Raw genomic sequence first — 22,156 nt, 5'->3', positions numbered from 1 at the left:
GGAAGCAGCAGCGTTGGACAGGCGCGTTTGTGATCACCACCTCTGTCAAAAATAGACCGGCACTGAGAGGGGTTGCGAGAGAAACGGTATGTCAGCGCCTGCTTCAATCTATCGCTCTTAAACTCTACTTTGATATACCTACTGTTCTTTTCATAATCCTAGAATATAATACCTTAGTAGCCTATAATAAAATGTGATGACACAGTTTACAATGGACAGCAGACTGAGCTTTGGATCCAGAGGGTGCTCTTATATCATAGAGGGTTAATATAAATTGTTGTGATTGGGACGTAACATCTTCTCACAGGACCCAGCCATGGATAAGAAGGACGAAGCGGAAATGATGAACGCACCCAAACACCAACAAAATGGGGATTTAAGGTATATTTCAATAATTATTTCTCAAAGCCAAGTTCAGTAGATTCTAGAGTGATGGTTTAAGCCATCAACAGGTGTCTCAATTGTTATATAGAGGAAATATAAACTTTATATTCAGGCATCATGCGTTTTGAATCCTCCAGTAAAAGCAAGAAGAAAGGAAAGAAGAAAGAGAAAGAACCAAAGTTGCCCATGGTTGGCGCCATTGGTGTGGTGAGTTCAGACTGTATCTCTCCTTCTCATAACCAGCTGTCTATGCAATGTGCCTACATTTTAAACTGATCAAATCATTTGATAATTAATGTGTAAACCAAGCCAATGAAAGCCGTTTCTACTGCAAAAACAACAGAAAAATATGTATTGATGGTTGTATGTTTCTGAGATTCTGAGATTAATGGGTAAAGACTGGGCTGTAAGTGGGATGATGTTACAAGTGTGTGTGTGTGTGTGTGTGTGTGTGTGTGTGTGTGTGTGTGTGTGTGTGTGTGTGTGTGTGTGTGTGTGTGTGTGTATGTGTGTGTGCGTGTGTGTGTGTGTGTGTGTGTGTGTGTGTGTGTGTGTGTGTGTGTGTGTGTGTGTGTGTGTGTGTGTGTGTGTGTGTGTGTGTGTGTGTGTGTGTGTGTGTGTGTGTGTGTGTGTGTGTGTGTGTGAGGTAAGAGGAGGAGGCGGGGAGAGAGGATGGGAGTGTGGCACATCCTCATGTTGTTTGGGTTCGACTCCCGGTGTCCCCTGCTATGAGAATATAATAGCTGCATAGAGTTTAAAGTATTTCCCTTGCATTGTTCACATTTGTTATTAAAATATCAAGCAAGTTACCAGGAGAATTCACAATATACAATCATATTGACTGACATCTGCTTTGGTCTTTCCATACTCTGTCTTTTATGTGAGTGTAGTTTAGGTTTGCAAGCGGCGTGGACATTCTGTTGATCCTGACTGGGACGCTCTGTGCTATGGTTCACGGTGTCATTCTTCCTCTCATGTGTATTGTGTTCGGGGACATGACAGACAGCTTTATAAATGACTCTGCGATGAGCAGCATCCCCAGTGAGTTTTCAGTTAGACATAGGAGTCACAATTACCTGAATTAGGTTAAGGTTGTCAATAACACATCATAACAATGCATTTTCTTACCTTGTGTCTTCAGATGCCACAGCACCAAGAAACAGCACATTACAAGCAGAAATGAAGGGGTAAGACTTTATATAAAGCATAAACAGAGCAGGCTGTTGGGTGAAAAATATCTCCAAAATGTTGAATTTATTGTTGTTAATGGTTTTTATATTTGTATAAAGTTTAGGTGGAGGTCGAGGAAATTGCAGTGGTTTCTCTATAAAAAATATATTTAATAAATTGCATCAACTTTTTTTTTGTATTTCCATGTTTAAATGTATAAGTTAACTTATTTACCATCTTGTTCAAATCTAACCAATTATTAAAATGGGCAGATTCTATTCTCATTTTCAGGTTCATAATTATTTTTTGTTTTATTAAAATGTTATATGTTGACATATAACAACATGTTATATGTTTTTTTTCTTCTCCTACTATATGTCTGAATATACATGTATTCAATCTCTATCTGAAAACGCTCCTTTTTGTGGCAGTCTCTTTAAACCCCCATCAAAAAAGCCCAGTGTACAGATTGTGAGGAAAATGTGTTGCACCCAGGGGCGGACTGGGACTACAAATCAGCCCGGGACTCTCGACCGGCCCACTTCGGTACCGCCGGCCCACCGCGGTACCGCTAGTAAATACCGCTAGTAAATACCGCTAGTAAATACCGCTAGTAAATACCGCTAGTAAATTGTCGGGGGGGGCTGGGGGGGGTAGACAATTTACTAGCGGTAGACATTAAGGGTAAATAATGTCTACCTCCGGGCCGGTGGACTTGTATTATCACTGGCCCCACCATTGTAACCACTGGCCCGGAGCATTCGTCCAAAAAAAAAATCGACTAATAATGAAGAAAATTAACACATTTGTTGCAATAGTAATGTATGCAACTAACTACATTACTACTTGTACTACAACATTTTAATCATCAGTTCTTCCTCATTTTCCTCAATTGTTCATATTTGGTTTATTAAAATAATGATATTGTGGTCATTGTTAAAAAATGTCTGCTATTATTATTATTTGTATAATGCACTTTCTGCCTTCCTGTCATTAGGAGTTAGACATATAATGGCTATGTAATAGATTTGATTAGAACCTTCATTATCCTAAACTGCTGGGACATTTTGCCAATACCTTTATATTGTCTACTCTTCACTTACTTGTCAGCATAGGTCGGCATTGATGTACAGAGCCGACAGAAGACCTTGTTTATATTGGCATCATATTGAGAGGTGCAGCCAGTGACGCGTCCTAAAACCAGGAAGTAAGCTGCTGGTTCTCTCGACAAGGGTTTTGGAAAATAGCTGGAAATAAGGTCTGTGGAAAACAACCCGTTTGATAAATGCACGTTTTGTTCAGCCGGATAATCTCCACATGTCTACCCTACTTTTATAATTTTCGAATCATAAATCTAATCGATAGATTATAAAAGGGTTTTAGGACGCGTCACTGCAGCCAACTCCATCGATCAAGCTGGCTGAAACTTTCTCTCCCTCTTCTTCACATACTCCCTGTCACTCTCCTTTAACTCCTCCGGTGACTTTCTTTTATTTGAAGATTGTTTTTTGCCCGGCGCTTGGCCGGTTACCGATGGTATTAAAAACATTTGGCGAATGGTTAGGTGGCGCGATAGTGAAGCAGCGCGCTCCCGCTCACCGGAGCCTGCTCCCGCAAATAAATAAGTAATTAGATACCTTACCGTTACTACGCTCATAAAGAATGATAAGAATAATGCGTATTGAACTGGTTTAATTAATTAGTGAGTTTATTTAAGGTAGGCTAATTATAGAAGCCCTATGTTATCAGTAGCCTATGTCGCAGTAACAACGTAAAACTACATTAAAACAGAATTGTCCCCATTGTTTCTTTAATAGTTACTAACATTAGATATTTTAATGAGATATGGACCGCAAATAACGAATGTAGCAGTTGGACATAAAAGTCACTTGTGAGTGTCACTTGCAATGACAGTGTTGTGTTTTTATTTTATGAGTTTATGTTAGAATTTTCAAAAGGCCCTTTTTCCAGTTTAGAGCAATAGCCCCTCCAAATGTCTGTGCACGTCCCTGGTGGATATACTCAGATGAAAGCGGTATATTCTAATAAACCTGCATGATACATAGTGGAGCCAAATCTGCATGGCTGGTTAAATCCCATATTTGATTTGTGGGATTTAGTTTGTGGGTTTTTAGGTACTCCAAATACCCAACTGTGTAAGAACGATAAATGTCCCATTTAAAGTCATCCATCCATCCATCCATCTTCTCCCGCTTATCCGTGGTCGGGTCACGGGGGTAGCAGTTCCAGCAGAGAGCCCCAAACTTTCTTTTCCCTGGCGACATCAACCAGCTCTGACTGGGGGATCCCAAGGCGCTCCCAGGCCAGCGAAGAGATATAATCCCTCCACCTGGTCCTAGGTCTACCCCTTGGTCTCTTCCCAGCTGGACGTGCCTGGAACACCTCCCTAGGGAGGCGCCCAGGTGGCATCCTAACTAGGTGCCCGAACCACCTCAACTGGCTTCTTTCGACGCGAAGGAGGAGCGGCTCAACTCCGAGTCCCTCCCTGATGACCGAACTTCTCACCTTATCTCTAAGGGAGACACCAGCCACCCGGCGGAGGAAACCCATCTCGGCCGCTTGTATCCGCGATCTCGTTCTTTCGGTCATGACCCATCCTTCATGACCATAGGTGAGGGTAGGAACGAAAATGGCCCGGTAGACAGAGAGCTTTGCCTTCTGGCTCAGCTCCCTTTTCGTCACAACGGTGCGGTAAAGCGACTGCAGTACCGCTCCCGCTGCTCCGATTCTCCGGCCCATCTCACGCTCCATTGTTCCCTCACTCGAGAACAAGACCCCGAGATACTTGAACTCCTTCACTTGGGGTAAGGACTCATTCCCTACTTGGAGTGGACAGTCCATCGGTTTCCTGCTGAGAACCATGGCCTCAGATTTGGAGGTGCTGATCCTCATCCCAGCCGCTTCACACTCGGTTGCGAACCGATCCAGTGAGTGCTGAAGGTCGCAGACCGATGAAGCCATCAGAACCACATCATCTGCAAAAAGCAGTGGTGCAATCCTTAGTCCACCGAACTGCAGACCCCCTCCCCCACGACTACGCCTCGAAATCCGATCCATGTATATTACAAACAGGATTGGTGACAAAGCGCAGCCCTGGCGGAGGCCAACCCTCACCGGAAATGGGTCCGACTTACTGCCGAGGACCCGGACACAGCTCTCGCTTTGGGAGTACAGAGATTGGATGGCCCTGAGTAGAGACCCCCTCACCCCATACTCCCGCAGCACCTCCCACAGTAACTCCCTGGGAACCCAGTAATACGCCTTCTCCAAGTCTACAAAACACATGTAGACCGGATAAGCGTACTCCCAGGCCCCCTCCAGGATCCTTGCGAGAGTAAAAAGCTGATCCGTCGTTCCACGACCAGGACGGAATCCGCATTGTTCCTCCTCAATCTGAGGTTCGACAATCGGCCTGACCCTCCTTTCGAGTACCTTGGAGTAAACTTTCCCGGGGAGGCTGAGTAGTGTGATGCCTCTGTAATTGGCACACACCCTCTGATCCCCCTTTTTAAAAAGGGGAACCACCACCCCGGTCTGCCACTCCTTCGGTACTGTTTCCGACTTCCACGCAACGTTGATGAGACGTGTCAACCATGACAGTCCCTCAACACCCAGAGCCTTCAGCATTTCCGGGCGGATCTCATCCACCCCCGGGGCTTTGCCACTGTGGAGTTGTTTGACGACCTCAGTGACCTCCCCCCGGGAGATTGGTGTTGATCCCCTGTCATACTCCAGCTCTGCCTCTAACATAGAGGGCGGAGTTGTCGGGTTCAGGAGTTCCTCAAAGTGTTCCTTCCAACGCCCCAACACTCCATCAGTTGAGGTCAACAACGTCCCATCCTTACTGTACACAGCTTGGATGGTCCCCTGCTTCCCCTCCTGAGGTGTCGGACAATTTTCCAGAACAACTTTGGTGCCGCCCGAAAGTCCTTCTCCATGTCTTCTCCGAACTTCTCCCACACCCGCTGCTTTGCCTCGGCCACGGATGAGGCTGCTGCCCTTCGGGCCTGTCGGTACCTTGCAACTGCCTCGGGAGTCCCCTGGGATAACAAATCCCTGAAGGCCTCCTTCTTCAGTCGGACGGCTTCCCTGACCACCGGTGTCCACCAGGAGGTTCGAGGGTTACCGCCCCTTGAGGCACCTAGGACCTTGAGACCACAGCTCCCCGCCGCGGCTTCGGCAATAGAGGCTTTGAACACCGACCACTCTGGTTCAATGTCTCCAACCTCCACAGGAATGCCCGAAAAGCTCCGCCGGAGGTGTGAGCTGAAGGCCTCCTGAACTTGGGCCTCCTCCAGACGTTCCCAGTTCACCCGAACTACACGTTTGGGCTTACCAGGTCTATCCAGAGGCTTCCCCCGCCACTCGACCCAACTCACCACCAGATGGTGATCAGTTGACAACTCCGCCCCTCTCTTTACCCGAGTGTCCAAAACATATGGCCTCAGGTCCGATGATACGATAACGAAATCGATCATGGACCTTCTGCCTAGGGTGCTCTGGTACCACGTACACTTATGAGCATCCTTATGCTCGAACATGGTGTTTGTTATGGCCAATCCATGACTAGCACAGAAGTCCAGTAACAAACCACCACTCCGGTTCAGATCAGGGGGGGGCCGTTCTTCCCAATCACGCCCCTCCAAGTGTCTCCATCATTGCCCACATGTGCGTTGAAGTCTCCCAGCAAGACTAAGGAGTCCCCTTCAGGAGCCCCATACAGGACTCTTTCCAGGGTCTCCAAGAAGGCCGTATACTCTGAACTGCTGTTGGGTGCATAAGCACACACAACAGTCAGAGTTTTCCCCCCCATAACCCGCAGGCGTAGGGAGGCGACCCTCTCGTCCACTGGGGTAAACTCCAACAACGAAGCACCTAACCGGGGACTTGTGAGTATCCCCACACCCGCCCGGCACCTCACACCTTGAGCAACTCCGGAGAAGAATAGAGTCCAACCCCTATCCAGAAGTAAGGTTCCAGAGCCGACGCTGTGCGTTTAAAGTCATATAAGTAAAAAATACTGCTTTCTTTCCAGGTTTGCCATCAGCTACTCCATCCTGGGATTCGTCGTGCTGCTGGTTGCCTACGGGCAGGTGGCCTTCTGGACGCTGGCCGCTGGACGGCAGGCCACACGCATCCGCAAGCTGTTTTTCCACCACATCATGCAGCAGGACATCGGCTGGTACGATGTCACTGAAACAGGAGAGCTCAACACGCGTCTCACAGAGTGGGTAACGGACAAGTCACACACACACATTTCTCATTCAAATAAAGCAGGGCTCAGCAGCAAACTTAAACAAAAAAAATTAACCGATAATTTTTTCAAATAAATGATTGATTATTTGGTTAATGCAAGTGAAAAATACCCACCACAATTTCCCAGAGCCTCGGTTTACATTTTGACCCCTTGATAGCAACAACATTTTAAAAGCACTTTTCTCCTAAAGGAGGAAAATTAAAAGATAATAAATAAATAGAAAGTACTTTTATCCAGATTTCGAGAACAGCTTTCTTGTACATTTTAAGTTTTTTCTGGATAATTTTCTGTAGATCGACTTATCAATTATTTATTTCAGATCTTCTGTAAAGTGGTTATCATCTCTGACATAGAAAAACATGGTTGTTTCCAGCATATCTTTTATTAGTGTACAATATAATCCTTCATCTGAGTTAAAACATTTAGTTTCACGGTTTTCCCTTTACAACATTACATGCAGCATTCCTTTTTTATGTGCATGCGCAGTGATGTCTATAAGATCCAAGAAGGAATTGGCGACAAAGCTGGGAGGCTTCTCCAGGCCTTTACCACCTTCGTCACAGCGTTTGTCATCGGCTTCATCAAAGGCTGGAAGCTCACCCTCGTCATCCTGGCTGTTAGCCCTGCGCTGGCCATTGCAGCTGGAATCTTCTCCAAGGTAAATCTCTTCTTCTTCTTCTTCTTCTTCTTCTTCTTCTTCTTCTTCTTCTTCTTCTTCTTCTTCTTCTTCTTCTTCTTCTTCTTCTTCTTCTTCTTCTTCCCTTTTAAAGTTCACATGCTCTTAATCTATCTTTGTGCCATTCTCTTGCTATCCATTTGTTGTTCACAGGACTCAGCCCCCTGCAGGTATTCTTAATAATATTGTGTCTTTCTCCTTGTCTTATTAGGTGCTGGCGACTTTCACTACTAAAGAGCAGACTGCATATGCCAAAGCTGGAGCTGTGGCAGAAGAGGTGCTCTCTGCTGTCCGGACAGTGTTTGCCTTCAATGGTCAAGACAGAGAAATCAAGAGGTGTGTACAATATGATCAAAAGCAAAAATAAGATAATACCAAATAGCAGTGATTGTAAATATATAACCCTGAGTACCGTGGGTAGGGTATAATATAACATCAGAAGTTTCTAGGTGTTTTCAGTCACCTATCTGAGCTGAATTTCACTGCAGGGACATCCACATCCACAGTTAAATGCAAACTAGATTTTGACATTCATACTGATCTCATTGGGGGGAAAATCAGACTTAACGTGGTTATTTTCTATTCAACAAAGCATTACTTCTGTGTAGGGAGAATAAATATTGGCACGTAAACTGTTCTAAGTCAGAGAAATAGCCCCTGCAAAGGCTGTAACTGGATACAACCCATAAAACCCCCATACAATGTGATTAGTGTTTCTACTGATGTGACATTTAATGATGCCAAAGGCCTGTTGTCATTGCAATCTAATTTATATATCTAACTATGCTCTCCACTGACATGTCCTTGTGCTCCTGTTTTTGATTGTTTTGAACCACAGATACAATAAGAACTTGGAGGATGCAAAGAATATGGGAATAAAGAAGGCGACATCTGCTAACTTTTCCATGGGCCTCACCTTCCTGTTGATCTACCTGTCCTACGCTCTGGCCTTCTGGTACGGAAGTACGCTCGTCCTGAGTAATGAGTACACCATTGGATCCGTACTCACTGTGAGTAGACACATTTAGAAAGAGATCCTATTAATCGTTTCTCTTAAAACAAAAGGGAGACTCTAAATAAGAGAGGTTGAGCTAACACTGATGTGTGTCTCTTAAGGTGTTCTTCACTGTGCTGATTGGAGCGTTCGCTGTGGGACAGACCTCTCCCAACCTCCAGACTTTCGCCAGCGCCCGGGGAGCTGCATATAAAGTGTACAGCATTATTGACCATGTAAGGAATGCAACATTCTTACCCAAAGCACACCTTTCACATGATGTTTTTTTTAGACATTGTTGCTGCTGGACAGTTGTCAGTTTGTATTACTGAACATGCAGCGCTGTACTCTGGCACTCTGGGGAGCCACTTTGATGCAGCCGACAACCTGGAGACAGAAATGTTGGATTTTACTCTAATTAGAGCACCTGCTGTCAGGTCATTTGGTTGATACTACACAGCTGTGGCTCTGTGAAGTTACTGTGCATGTACCCTGAGAAACAATACAGTATCAGTTTTTACAAACATTGCACCCTTAATACACATGTGCAGCAGATTCCTTGTAATGGTATGTTCTGGTATCGTATCCCATCATTTCATATAAAATGTTATCTAATTTTAACTTAGTGCATTGTATCTCAGCGCAACAAATTATATTGTATTTTATTTTATCTAATTATATCGTATTTTATTTTAGCTTGTCATATCTTATCTCATTATATCGTATCATATCTTAGATTATCGTATTGTATCTTATGTCATTATATCGTGTCATATCTGAGCTCATGTTATTGAATCGTATCTTATCTTATCTAATATGTGGAATTTAAAATGGTCTAAGAAACACAATTGAACCACTTCCGCAGTCTGGTCTCTAGTTATTCTGGGCCATGCATGTTTATAGTTTACTGTGCGTCTGTTATTCTTTCACAGTGACTACCCACTCAGATTAGTTTATAAGCACGGACAACATCTGTTTAAGCATGAGCAATAATCACACAGCCTAAAGCAAAACGTATACAAAAAGTATAAAATCTCCTCTCAGGGCCTTTTCGTTTTTTAAAAGGTCCAAATTCAGAATTTTAGAAGAGTATCCATTCCAAGTCAAGGACTCTTGCTTCGTGACATCTGATCTAAAATAAGCAGTATGCTGTCTAATCTTAAACACAGAAAGATGAGGCCTCCAAGAAGGACATAAAACAGTCTCACATTCTCAGTCCAAACAGAGCTAAACCATTGAGGTGGAACTGCAGTGTGTGTGTGTGTGTGTGTGAACGTGTGTGTCTAACCTACCTAGAGAAGCAGAAAAAACGCAAAGCGCTCACCCTACTGTGGGACAGCCTTCCTGCCTTTGTCTTATTGATGTTTTGAGAAGGATCAGGTTATGTATCCAACTGTGGCCGAACTACAAACAGGAACAGAGAGCTGAGTTTTTTAGGAGTGAAATAAAAGTAAACTTTTGTCTCAACAGAAACCGGCCATCGACAGTTATTCAGAGGCCGGCTTCAAGCCTGACTCCATCAAAGGAAACATTGAGTTCAAGAACATCCGCTTCAGCTACCCCTCAAGACCAGACATCCAAGTACGTTCACCATAGACACTGTTTACTGAACTCTTAAACACCTTATTCAAACTTTATCTCGTAAATGACGTTGTTTACTTTTGTAGGTTTTAAACGACTTGTCTCTGAGTGTGAAGAGTGGACAGACCATTGCCTTGGTAGGGAGCAGCGGCTGTGGGAAGAGCACAACGATCCAGCTGCTGCAGAGGTTCTACGATCCTCAGGAAGGATCTGTGAGTGACGTTTCCAAAACGCTTCATTTAAATTGGATTCATTTAGTATTTGTTAGCATATCCGCTCTGCTATATTCCAGGACTTAAAATACTACTCAATGTTTTTAGCATGAACTCCCATAACATTTTTTTATTTCATTGGATCAGGTGTGACATGAACAAAAACATCTGGGTAGTGTTTTCAGTGTTTCTGCCCATATACTTTGAATCATGTGTCACTGCAGGCACTGCAGACCGTAGTTGTTTCCTGCTTCCCAGGCAGCTATTCTAATAAATCCACTTTGAGAATCTAAAAAAGTTTTTGTCTAAAAAGTGTTGATTGATGAGATTGGCCACGGTATCAAATATTCGCAGCTCTTAGCGCTAAATGAAATAAGTCCCCAAAAGTGTCGACTATTTTTTAAACAATGACGAGATGCTGTTTCAGATAAATATGACTGTTATATGTGTGTTTGAATCCTGTTTTTCAGGTGACTATTGACGGGCACGACATCCGTTCTCTTAACATCCGCTACCTGAGAGAGATGATCGGCGTGGTGAGTCAGGAGCCTGTTCTCTTCGCCACCACCATCGCAGAGAACATCAGATACGGTCGACTTGACGTGACCAAACAGGAGATCGAACAAGCTGCCAAGGAGGCCAATGCATACGACTTCATTATGAGCCTTCCTGACGTATGACTGTGTTAATGACTCCCTGTTCTGTGTGTTTATCAAGATCTCCTTCAACCACTTGCTAATATTGAAACTCTTATTGTTGAGCAGACGTTTCAGACGATGGTCGGAGACCGAGGAACTCAAATGAGTGGCGGACAGAAGCAGAGGATCGCAATTGCTCGAGCTCTAGTCCGCAACCCCAAAATCCTTCTGTTGGACGAAGCCACATCTGCGCTTGATGCTGAGAGTGAGACCATTGTGCAATCTGCACTCGACAAGGTACAAATACACAAATCCTGTTCTACCTCATCCAGAACACAGCTTTGCACTTTGATACTGACATAAAGAAAGGTAGAATCCTAGATTAATGTGGTTTACTACTTCCTTACATGTTAGAATGTTTATAAAATTGTACGTACAATTTTGATCCTTTTTGTTAATCTAAGCAAAGACATACAAACTGGGACACATGTCTTTGTGTGCAGGTCCGACTCGGTCGTACCACCATCGTTGTTGCCCACCGCCTGTCAACCATCAGAAATGCTGACGTCATCGCTGGCTTCCAGAAAGGTGAAGTTGTAGAGATGGGGAGTCACAGCAAACTGATGGAAGAAAAGGGAGTCTACCACACACTGGTCACCATGCAGGTAAAACACACAAACTATTTATTTGGGTTTGAGTTCAAGGGAAACTTTCAGAATGGTCAGCCATATTGTTTTCCTCTCTCTCTTTCTGTTGCAGACTTTCCAGAAAGAGGAGGAGACGGATGAGGCAGAGTGTGAGCCGTCTGCTGATGAGAAGAGACCGTTAGTCCATACCAACTCTCGCTCCTCTCTGAAAAATAGGAAGACCACAAGAGGCTCCTCCTTCGCTGTCTCAGATGCAGACAAAGAGGAGACAGAAAAATCAGATGAGGAGAAATTGGAGGAGGTGAGCTGTGCTGCCACATCTCTGGGCTTTGGGTGGATGGGTCAACATGGTCTGTGCAGGTTATTCAATACTTTAGCTGACATTTGGACAAAGGTCAGATCAGGGCTCTCCTCTTTTCCATTACAACTGTCAAGCTATCAAACTCTAGCCATTGCTTTGTGTGGTTTGAATGGCTATGATTGTTTTTAAAAGAGGAAGGTGGGACGAGCACATGATCTTGATATATGCTGAGGATTTATTTAATCATTTCTGTAAATCCTCCCATATCTATTACAAATATTACTTGTTTTCTGAGGAAGTATAAAGGCGTCTCTGTTATAAACGCAGCTTATTTACGTGAACTTTATCCAAGGGTATCTCATATTCACAGAGTCAGAGACCATTCTGCATAGGTCCCCTTCTTCACATTTTAAATCAGAAAAACGTAACAAATTTGGATCAGAATTGGTTGTTCTTACTCCTCTCAGGGCTCACCTTATATTCCTATTCTGAAACAGAAATACAGAGATATTATTAACTGTAGCAAAGATATATCAAGGAAGTCCAGGATTGCTATTCGGCGTTTCCTTTTAAGTATTATCTGTTAAGTCAGATAGTGACCCATGTTACTGTGGCTTCATGTTTCTTTTGTCCCTTCTGCCTTTCCCTGCCTATGAACTATGTACACAATAACCCTAATGTAAGATTTACACCTCCTCCTCTGTTACCTAAACAATCTTTCCCTCCATCTTTCCCCACATTCTAGCAGTTGCGTAATGTAGTTATTTACCACAGTCCTGGAAAAAAGAGGGGAAATGCGTGTGAACGAGATGTTTCTGCCTTCACCCTGCTTATTAACTATGTACACAATAACCATAAGATAAAGATATACAATGTACTTTCTCCTCTAATGCGTGAACAGTCTTTCCCTCCATCTTTCCCCACATTCTAGCAGTTGCGTAATATACCACAGTCCAGGGAAATGCGTGTGAACGAGATGTCACTAAGCTCTTTCTCCCTCTTCCTGCAGGATGAAAATATTCCCCCTGTGTCGTTCTTCAAAATAATGCGTCTCAACATTCCTGAGTGGCCTTACATTTTGGTGGGGACGATCTGTGCCATCATCAACGGCGTCATGCAGCCACTGTTCGCTATCATCTTCTCCAACATCATCACTGTATGATACTCTTAATATCTGAGCACCACAAAAGTGATTTGGTGGTTATTTATGTTCAAATGCAGCATTTGTCAGATGTTGAAGAAGCCCACAGACAAACTGTTTTTCCTCTTCTCAGGTGTTTGCACATCTAGATCCAGCCGTCGTCAGGACAAGAGCTTCGTACTTTTCTCTGATGTTTGTTCTTATTGGAGCGGTGTCCTTTGTCGCCATGTTTTTCCAGGTATGCATGTTCACACACACTCACATGCATGTTCATTTAAGGTGCGTTCATTGCCCTCAAATAAATAGTTTGACACTTGAAGCACTTATATGATTTCCTGCTGAGGGTCAGAAGAGAAGATTCCTCTCGTGTCTGTACAATAAATGTAATGGTATACCATACACAGCAACTGTATAGTTTAGCAGCATAAGGTCTGTAAACAGGTCTGTCTTGTAGCTGTGGCTGTATATTATCTGTACAAACATGAGATTGGTGTCTACCTACTCATCTAACTCTTGGAATGTAGCTCCCAATAAGTTCCCAAAATGTCAAATTGGTTCTTGTACTATACAGTATATGCCTAAATCCAAAGAGTGTCCATTGTACTTGGTTGGAAAAGGATTACAGTAAGATTTTACGTGAGTGCCCTTGCAAATGACACACACACACACACACACACACACACACACACACACACACACACACACACACACACACACACACACACACACACACACACACACACACACACACACACACACACAATCATGATGATAGTGTTGCAGTATAAACACATGCAGGTGCTGTGACAGACGTGTTTGCTATGTCCAGTTTTCATGTTTTCTGACTGTAAACGTTCACAGGGCTTCTGTTTTGGGAAATCTGGAGAGCTCCTGACTCTTAAACTGAGACTCGGGGCCTTCAAAGCCATGATGAGACAGGTGAGTGTAAACAACAGAAATCTGAGACCTGCACAACGACCTGTGCTTAATTATTAATAAAAAAGAGTCTCACCTCTTTCTCTCCTCCCCTGTGCTATATCTCTTTCTTCATCACAAATTCAATTATTAATAAACAATAACCAAGTCAGGAAGTATAAAGCTACATCGTTTTAATTCAATAATAGAACCAGAATAAGTTGATTGTGTTTTTAGGAAAGGACAGACTCAAAAAGTTTTGCTTTCTTAACTTTATGTATATTTTATTTATACAGGGGAAAACTATGAATTATGATTTCCTTTGATTGTTTTTGAATATATTTGTTTCACTTAAAATGTTGTTTTCTTAAAAATGATATATCCTAGCTTTGATGGGATAAAAACTAAAGTTGTATTTACAAAATGTATCCTAAACTGATTCCAGTATGCTTTAGTGTTTCAAGAATATTATGATGATTATGCAGAAAATATTGTCACCAGCACAATCGTGATACTTCCATATTATCCCAAGCCAAATTAAAACAATGTGGCACCTAAGAGATTTCTGACTGCTGTTGTTTATTTAACGTTTTTAAATTACAAGTTAATGTATAGTATTTATTTTTAATACACATTTGTTTAAAGGACCTTGGCTGGTTTGACAACCCCAAAAACAGTGTTGGAGCGCTCACTACGAGACTGGCCACAGACGCAGCCCAAGTGCAAGGGGTAAGTCTCAACAGCAAACTCACACTCACAAAGACTACAACAATGAATCGTCCCAGAAAATCAGGGGTCTTGTCATCTGCTTTGTTCCCACCTACTCAGGCTACAGGAGTGCGTATGGCCACCCTGGCCCAGAATCTCGCCAACATGGGCACCAGCATTATCATCTCCTTCGTGTACGGCTGGGAGCTGACCCTGCTCGTCCTGTCGGTGGTGCCCTTCATGGCGGTGGCCGGCGCTGTGGAGATGAAGGCGCTCACTGGACACGCTGCTGAAGACAAGAAGGAGCTGGAGAAGGCTGGAAAGGTAGAGATTCAGTGTGTCACAGTTCCAAGTTGTAATGACTCTGAGCACATTGTGTTAAATCACTAGCCTTTTGATATCCTTTAGAGTACATAACATGTTTTTATGATTTGTCTCTACAGATTGCTACAGAGGCCATTGAGAATATCCGTACTGTTGTCTCCCTTAACAGAGAACCAAAGTTTGAGTCTTTGTATCAGGAAAACTTAGAAATACCATTCAGGTGTGTTACATTATTTAAACCAAATATCCAACATGCCCACTGGATATATGAACACAATTCAATGTTTATTAATAAAATTGGATAAATTAAAGGAGTAATCTCTCTGATTCACTGTGCAGGAACTCCCAGAAAAATGCCCACGTGCACGGTCTCACCTTCTCCTTCAGCCAGGCCATGATCTACTTCGCCTACGCGGGCTGTTTCCGCTTTGGAGCTTGGCTTGTTGAGGAGAACAGAATGGATATTCAGGGAGTATTCCTGTGAGTAAACAGACCGAGTGACCTTTTCTTGTATCTTAATCAGTAGATAAAGTTTAGTTGTTTTATATAGACGACTTGTGTTGGTGTGCACTTGTAGGTTACAGCAGATCAAAGCATTCCTGTTGGCCGAAGAAGATGTTTATATGGCTTTTAATCATTACCCCGGCCTAGTGTGCGAGGGGCCGCTGTGAGTGGGTTGGCTTGTAATCCAGATGACATTGTCACGCAAGACACCTGTACCTTTGGTGATGTAACAGTCACATGCGTGTTTAGGATGCTAACATGAATGTTGATATGGAGCCACTGCCTTCAAGTGTAGCCTACCTGTTACAAAGAGAGGAAGTCCAAAGGACATTGCACCTTCAGCTTCTGAACATAAAACCATAAAACACAGAAACATTAACTCCTCACCCCCATACACCATGTTATGCAACCTTGTGCAGTGAGTTAAGTAAGTAAATTAATCTATAATGATGAACAAGACATCTATTATAACATGTTGATCGTCTGGAAATTAGACAAAATATCTACAGCCACACAATCAACCGTGTGATGCTTTTCTTAAACATAACGTTGTTTTGACCTAAAACATGCTCGTGTTTGCAGGTATATCATGTTCAGTTTAGCGTGTTTGCATGATAAATGAACTAATAAGCACTAAACACAAAGTGCAGCTGAGGCTGATGGGAATGTCATGATTAGTTTTGTGTCGTTTCATGTTCATTAACCAAAGTAATGGACAAAACTAAGAGAAAATGTATCTTAAACTTGAGAAAAATGTCTTTATACTTATTGGATGACTGCTGTGGAATTTGGTCATGATTTCTTAACTTCTGTTAGATATACTTAATATATCTATATGCGCTTGTAAAGCACTTTAAAAATGCTTGTCCTGTGACTGTGAAAATATGAATGATAAAACTAACGTGCATGGATTTTCTCTCCTAGTGTGGTTTCTGCTATTCTGTACGGAGCCATGGCTCTCGGAGAGGCCAACTCCTTCGCTCCAAACTACGCTAAGGCCAAAACCTCAGCTGCCCACCTCATGGCACTGATGGGCAGAGAGCCCGCCATCGATAATCTATCCCAGGCGGGAGAGTCACCGGTACATTTTAACACAAAGCCAAACCGAAAAAACAACACTCTTTAGACAGATGCTAACATATCTCTCTTTTGTGTCATCTCTTTAAACCCCCAGGACAAATTTGATGGTAATGTGCAATTTGACAGTGTTATGTTTAACTACCCGTCACGCCCTGATGTGCAAATCCTGCAAGGGCTGAATCTGAAGGTGAGGAAGGGAGAGACTCTGGCCTTGGTGGGGAGCAGTGGCTGTGGAAAGAGCACCACCATCCAGCTGCTGGAGAGGTTCTACGACCCCAGAGAGGGGAGAGTGGTAAGAAGACAAATAGACGTACATACTTTGTGCAACTGGGTTAACACCTTTATCTACTGCAACTTGTGTGTTTATGGCTACTTTACAGCACTGACATGATGAGAGGAAAATAAAAACTGGCTGAAGCTGGTGTAGCATGTGTGTTTTTATCTTTACTGCACTAGCCATTTCATTTTATCTTGATGGGATTCATTCCCGTTCATACTGACAGTCCTCTGAGAATGTGTATAATTTTATAACTAAATTCACATTTTTGTTGACGTTGAAAATGAAAAGCTATTTTTGTACTACACTGAGAGAACCCTTTGCAAAACCTCTCTGTACCTGAGTATGGTGATAATAAATATACTTTTATTCTAAAAGGCACACAGACATACTTAGCAACTATTTGATGACCAAAGGGGAGTATTCAGCAACTATAGATCCAAATTATATTTCTTGGATACCAAAAACAAATCTGCATGTTATAGACGTAAAGCCCCATCAATCCTTATACAATAATGACTGCAAAATACTTTTCTCCTTCAGCTTCTGGACAATAAAAATGCACAAGAGCTGAACATCCATTGGTTGAGATCTCAGATAGGCATCGTGTCCCAGGAGCCTGTGCTGTTTGACTGCACAATAGCCGAAAACATCGCCTATGGAGACAACAGCCGCATTTCATCGCAGGCGGAGATAGAGGAAGCTGCCAAAGCGGCCAACATCCACAGCTTCATCGATAGCCTGCCACAGGTAACTGCTGAGGTTTCAGTGAGAGATATGTCCAGACAAAGCCTGAAATTAAAGATATGTCGTTTTTGTATGAGCAGTATTATAACATCTCAAGGCCCTCTACTGGGCGTTTGGGAAATTGTTTCTCTAGTGGTACTTGTTTGGGCTATTCTGGTCTACTGTATGTGAGCAGGTTTAGAGATATGCCGTTTGTCAATACATCTGATTTCTTCCTCCCTTTCTGAACAATGTCAGTTAATGGGATTTGTTTTTAGTGAATCTCACAGAATTTACATTACATCCATGTGTATTCAATTTAAACAAAATCAACAGAGAAAAATGTGTAAACTTATATAAAGGTTTCTCAAAATTAATAAATAATGGATCAATATTTCACTTTTAATCTTAATTTAAATAATAGCCTCACAACTGTCTCTCTGTTGTTTTGGTATCAATTACATTATTCTTTCTTGGAAATGACTCTACTAAGATAATGTTTAAGTATTTAAAATGGAAATATTTCAGCGAGGTGTTTGTTGGCTTTTGTCTTTATTTAACATGTATAACAATGCACCTCTCTCTCTCTGTGTTGAGCAGAAGTACAACACTCAGGCCGGTGATAAGGGAACGCAGCTGTCAGGTGGTCAGAAGCAGCGTGTAGCCATAGCCCGAGCTATCCTTCGCAACCCCAAAGTGCTGCTTCTGGATGAGGCCACCTCCGCACTCGACACTGAGAGTGAGAAGGTAAGTGTTACGGGCACCAAGACCAATGAGCAAGAAAATGGGGAGAACTGGCGTTTTACCAGAAAGGTCCTTTTAGATACAGTAGATTGTGCCTGGGAGATGGGCAGCAAAGAAACGTTTCATATACACAAAATGACAGAACACATCACAAACAAAACTTAACAAAAACAACAGACACAAACAATACAGGAATTGTACAGCAACAGTCTTAAGCTTAAAGTCGATTCATTAAATGCACTTAATCCACTCTGGAAATTAAGTGCAAGTTATTCAAAATTACAAATAATTGAATGTGCATTATCCCTCCACGACACGGGAAGTATTAATAATTAAAATCAATAGAGAAAGATGGAACAAGCCACGCCTTTCTCCAAATGTTTTTCTATAAGTCCGTCCATGTGATCTCACTTTCATCATGCTGCTCTTCCAGGTGGTGCAGGAGGCGTTAGACGAGGCCAGTAAGGGCAGGACGTGCATCATTGTGGCCCACCGTCTGTCCACCATCCAAAACGCAGACCGCATCGCTGTCTTCAAGGGAGGAGTGGTGGTGGAAGAGGGGACACATCAACAGCTGCTGGCCAAAAAGGGATTCTACTTCATGCTGGTCACCACACAGATGGGACACGGTAGGGAATAGGAGGACATAGAGAGCAAAACAACACTGACGTGTCCAGAAATATTCATGTTTCCCTGTCCTGCAGTAGAGCAATGAATGTGATCATCAGACAAGTCAAAAAGCCAAGTCAAACTCCTGTATTACCGTTCATTAGCTGTCACTTCTAAGGGCCTTTTTCACAGGAGATATAATTTGATATGTGACAGTAGGAGATGTGCAGATGTTAATAAGATCACAGATACTTGTATTGTGCATGCTGGCTTACTGAATGTTATTAGTAACACCTGCTCTTCTACTATCACAAGTCAAAATGTCTGCTGTTTTTTCCCCCCAAGTGTGTGCCTTGAACACATGGACTCCTGTTTTCCTTTCTTTATAAAAGGTGGACCTACTTGTTGCCAATACGCCTTAGCTGTTGATTTCTGGTGCCATCTTCTGTTAAGCGTTAAATACTACTGATGTACAGAGATTAAAGATAGCGACACACTGGATTTATTATGCATGATAGGGCATTAAGTATACATCTGACATCATTACAAATGTTCTACAGTATATGTATTTGAGCACATTCTTTATAATTACTTGATTTTCATGATGAAGAGTATCTTTTTGTTACAGTTTGTGTTAATGGAATAGAAGTGCCTAAAATAAAAAATATTGTACACACAGGGCTGTTCAGAGTTTAATTTTTTATTGTCACACTTTGGTTGCAATCACAAGGAATCCTATTGTTTCTACAAATGCAAGGAAGGACTAACCTTCTTGTAAAACTTGCCTTTATGTAACTATTAAAGTTTTGTATTCAGTAATTGAATCATCCACTTACTTTAACATCAGATTACAGTTTGCAACATTTTGAATAATAAAACAAAAGTATTAATGTTAATTATTAAGCTAGTGTTCATTGTATGTTTAAATGAAGTACAATCTTATTCACATTTTGCCATTTCCAAAACCTTTGTCAACACAGACAGATTGTTTTTAAATGCAGTGGAAATGAGGGATGGAAATCACAGTTTTTTGGGCTCATTCACGTTTTACCGCAGCAATCCCAATATACATTCGTATTAACATTTAGCAATCTCAAGCGTGACGTACAGATAAAGGAAAGCTGCATAGTGTGTAGGCTTTTTGAGGTGCGGTGACCAAGCAAGTAAGGCAACCATAAGCAAACCAAAACTTTTCAACATCAATAGATCTGAAGGCCACTCTTAGTTCCCAAAAGTCAAACTGAAATGTGATGGTTTGATTAAAAAGTGGAAGCTAGCTAAATGGTACGTTACTTCCTGCATAGCTTGGTAGTGTTAGCCGTCTTTCCTACAGTATATAGGGTGAATGCAGCTAACAGCTTACCCATACCTGTGTTTCCCACTACCAGGGGCGGACTGGGGGGAAAATGTGGCCCGGGGATTAATTGACAGACAGGCCCACTTAATGCGCGGCATGTATCGGCCGGCCGGCGACGAAAGTATGTTACTTAACAAAAAACCCTATGCATTTTATGTTATTTTGGACCATTATTCATATAGTAATCACATTACCTGAGCCCTTGAGTTGCCTAGACCAAAATAGTTACAGCATATATTTAGTGATTTTAATGTTAACAGATCATTGATGCAATAACATTTGGACCCAATTTGCCTGACTTGACGCATGGAATAAAACATAGGCGTAGGAAGCATCCTCAATGTGGGTGAGACAATTTAACAGGGGATGTGGGCAGGTGGTGGACCTCACTTCCTCTAGGGGGGTCCGGGGGCATGCTCCCCCGGGAAGATTTTTTTGTTTTGTTTTAATGTTGAAGTTAAATGCATCTATCTGGTCCATTTTGAGAGCAAAATTAGGGACTAAATCTATGGATACATCTCTCAACACCCATATGAAACAGATTTACTTTTTCTTTCAACATTTATTTGAACAGCAAGTGGAGACAAAAGTGACTGCACCCAAAACAATAAACCTGCTAGCTAACTAGCCTAAACTCAGTAACAGAATGTGGGCAACACGTTCTTCTCCACAGCCGCGCAACCTCTGAGTCAGACGTCACTCACTTCCCCCTTTTATATCCTACGGGTACAGCCACTCCCCCTGAACCCCGTTTCCCTACCAACCGGCCCACGCACAGCACCGGCCCACCGGGAGTTGGTATTCCCAATGGCCAGTCCGCCCCTGCCCACTATAACTATCAACACTGTAATTCCTATCACGATTTTGATTGTATGCAAACATAAAAACAAACAGTAAGACCATATTAACAGATTTCTTCTACAAAAATAATTTCAGTCCAACTTTGTGTGCTATTCTCTAGATTTGTACTAATCCATAACATAAAACAAATCAATTATATTTAACTTATAAAGTTATTTTTAATGAGTTAAATCGGAATGCATAATTGCAAAAATAATTAAAGGACAATAACTAAAAGAAACAGAAGCTATTTTCTTCAATTGTCCATGGGTCACAGCGTCTGGTAAATATTTACCCCCTGAAGAACCAACACCATAAAAAGGCCTTGAGCCATAGCATTAGCTTATCTTAAAAACGGATTAATACTGTCAGAATTTAAAATGAAACATTCTCCAAAAAATGTACACAAGAATCATAAAGATTTAAACTAAAAATGATAAATCAGTACATGAACCAGAAAAGTTGATAAGATTTGATTTAATACCCAAACCAGTGGCTATCAGCAGATCAGATTCAGCAACTTCGCATTGATCTGTGCTCTGAACAAACATGACTATCGCTAGCTGTCGGCTATTACCAGTGTTGGTGAACCGTGAGGGCAATAAAGTGTTACTTATAGCTGAGATGTGGTGGCCAGGTGGAGCATCTCATGCATGGAGCTGGAGAAGTTGTTGAACAGAGTCGCAGCGTCTGTCTCACGGCAAGAGTTCCACGCCAAGACAGAGACCACGATCCTGGGGAGAAATAAGGCAGAATGTGGGTATTATTGAAATCGCTGAAAAAGCAGGGAGGCTACGCACAAATGTTCAACTTTTAAGGTAAAAACCGTATGTAAATAAACTAGGGCTGTCAGTCGATTAAAATATTTAATCGCGATTAATCGCATGATTGTCCATAGTTAATCGCGATTAATCGCAAATTACTCGCACATTTTTGATCTGTTCTAAATGTACCTTAGTAGTTACCATTACTAGTTAATTCATTTCAAAAGTAACTCAGTTACTTTACTGATTACTTACACCAAAAAGTAATGCGTTACTGTGAAAAGTA

At 42.3% G+C, this 22,156-nt stretch overlaps 1 protein-coding gene across 1 annotated transcript; it reads left to right on the top strand.

Moving 5' to 3' along the window:
* On the top strand, positions 1 to 19,883 carry LOC117461299 (ATP-dependent translocase ABCB1-like). The gene is made up of 28 exons (XM_034103118.2): positions 1 to 86; positions 308 to 381; positions 522 to 591; positions 1,275 to 1,425; positions 1,526 to 1,571; positions 6,611 to 6,802; positions 7,319 to 7,490; positions 7,720 to 7,844; positions 8,347 to 8,518; positions 8,625 to 8,738; positions 9,973 to 10,083; positions 10,170 to 10,295; positions 10,766 to 10,969; positions 11,060 to 11,230; positions 11,437 to 11,598; positions 11,693 to 11,881; positions 12,891 to 13,037; positions 13,156 to 13,260; positions 13,884 to 13,961; positions 14,583 to 14,666; positions 14,766 to 14,969; positions 15,089 to 15,189; positions 15,309 to 15,449; positions 16,398 to 16,554; positions 16,648 to 16,845; positions 17,374 to 17,580; positions 18,157 to 18,303; positions 18,734 to 19,883. Exons 2-28 carry the CDS (start codon positions 317 to 319, stop codon positions 18,938 to 18,940), a joined length of 3,846 nt encoding a protein of 1,281 aa, XP_033959009.1. The 5' UTR covers positions 1 to 86; positions 308 to 316; the 3' UTR covers positions 18,941 to 19,883.
* Positions 19,884 to 22,156: the final 2,273 nt, after the last annotated feature.

The sequence above is a fragment of the Pseudochaenichthys georgianus genome, chromosome 16, assembly GCF_902827115.2.
Source record: "Pseudochaenichthys georgianus chromosome 16, fPseGeo1.2, whole genome shotgun sequence".
Lineage (NCBI taxonomy): Eukaryota > Metazoa > Chordata > Actinopteri > Perciformes > Channichthyidae > Pseudochaenichthys > Pseudochaenichthys georgianus.
Note: the sequence above shows the minus strand (reverse complement) of the source record. Positions and strands in the feature narration are given on the sequence as shown.

Coding starts and splice junctions, on each gene's coding strand:
- LOC117461299 (XM_034103118.2), top strand. CDS start 317: ATGGATAAGAAGGACGAAGCGGAAATGATGAACGCACCCAAACACCAA. Junction 8,739..9,972: donor TGTACAGCATTATTGACCAT/GTAAGGAATGCA, acceptor TTGTCTCAACAG/AAACCGGCCATCGACAGTTA. Junction 17,581..18,156: donor TCATCGATAGCCTGCCACAG/GTAACTGCTGAG, acceptor TGTGTTGAGCAG/AAGTACAACACTCAGGCCGG.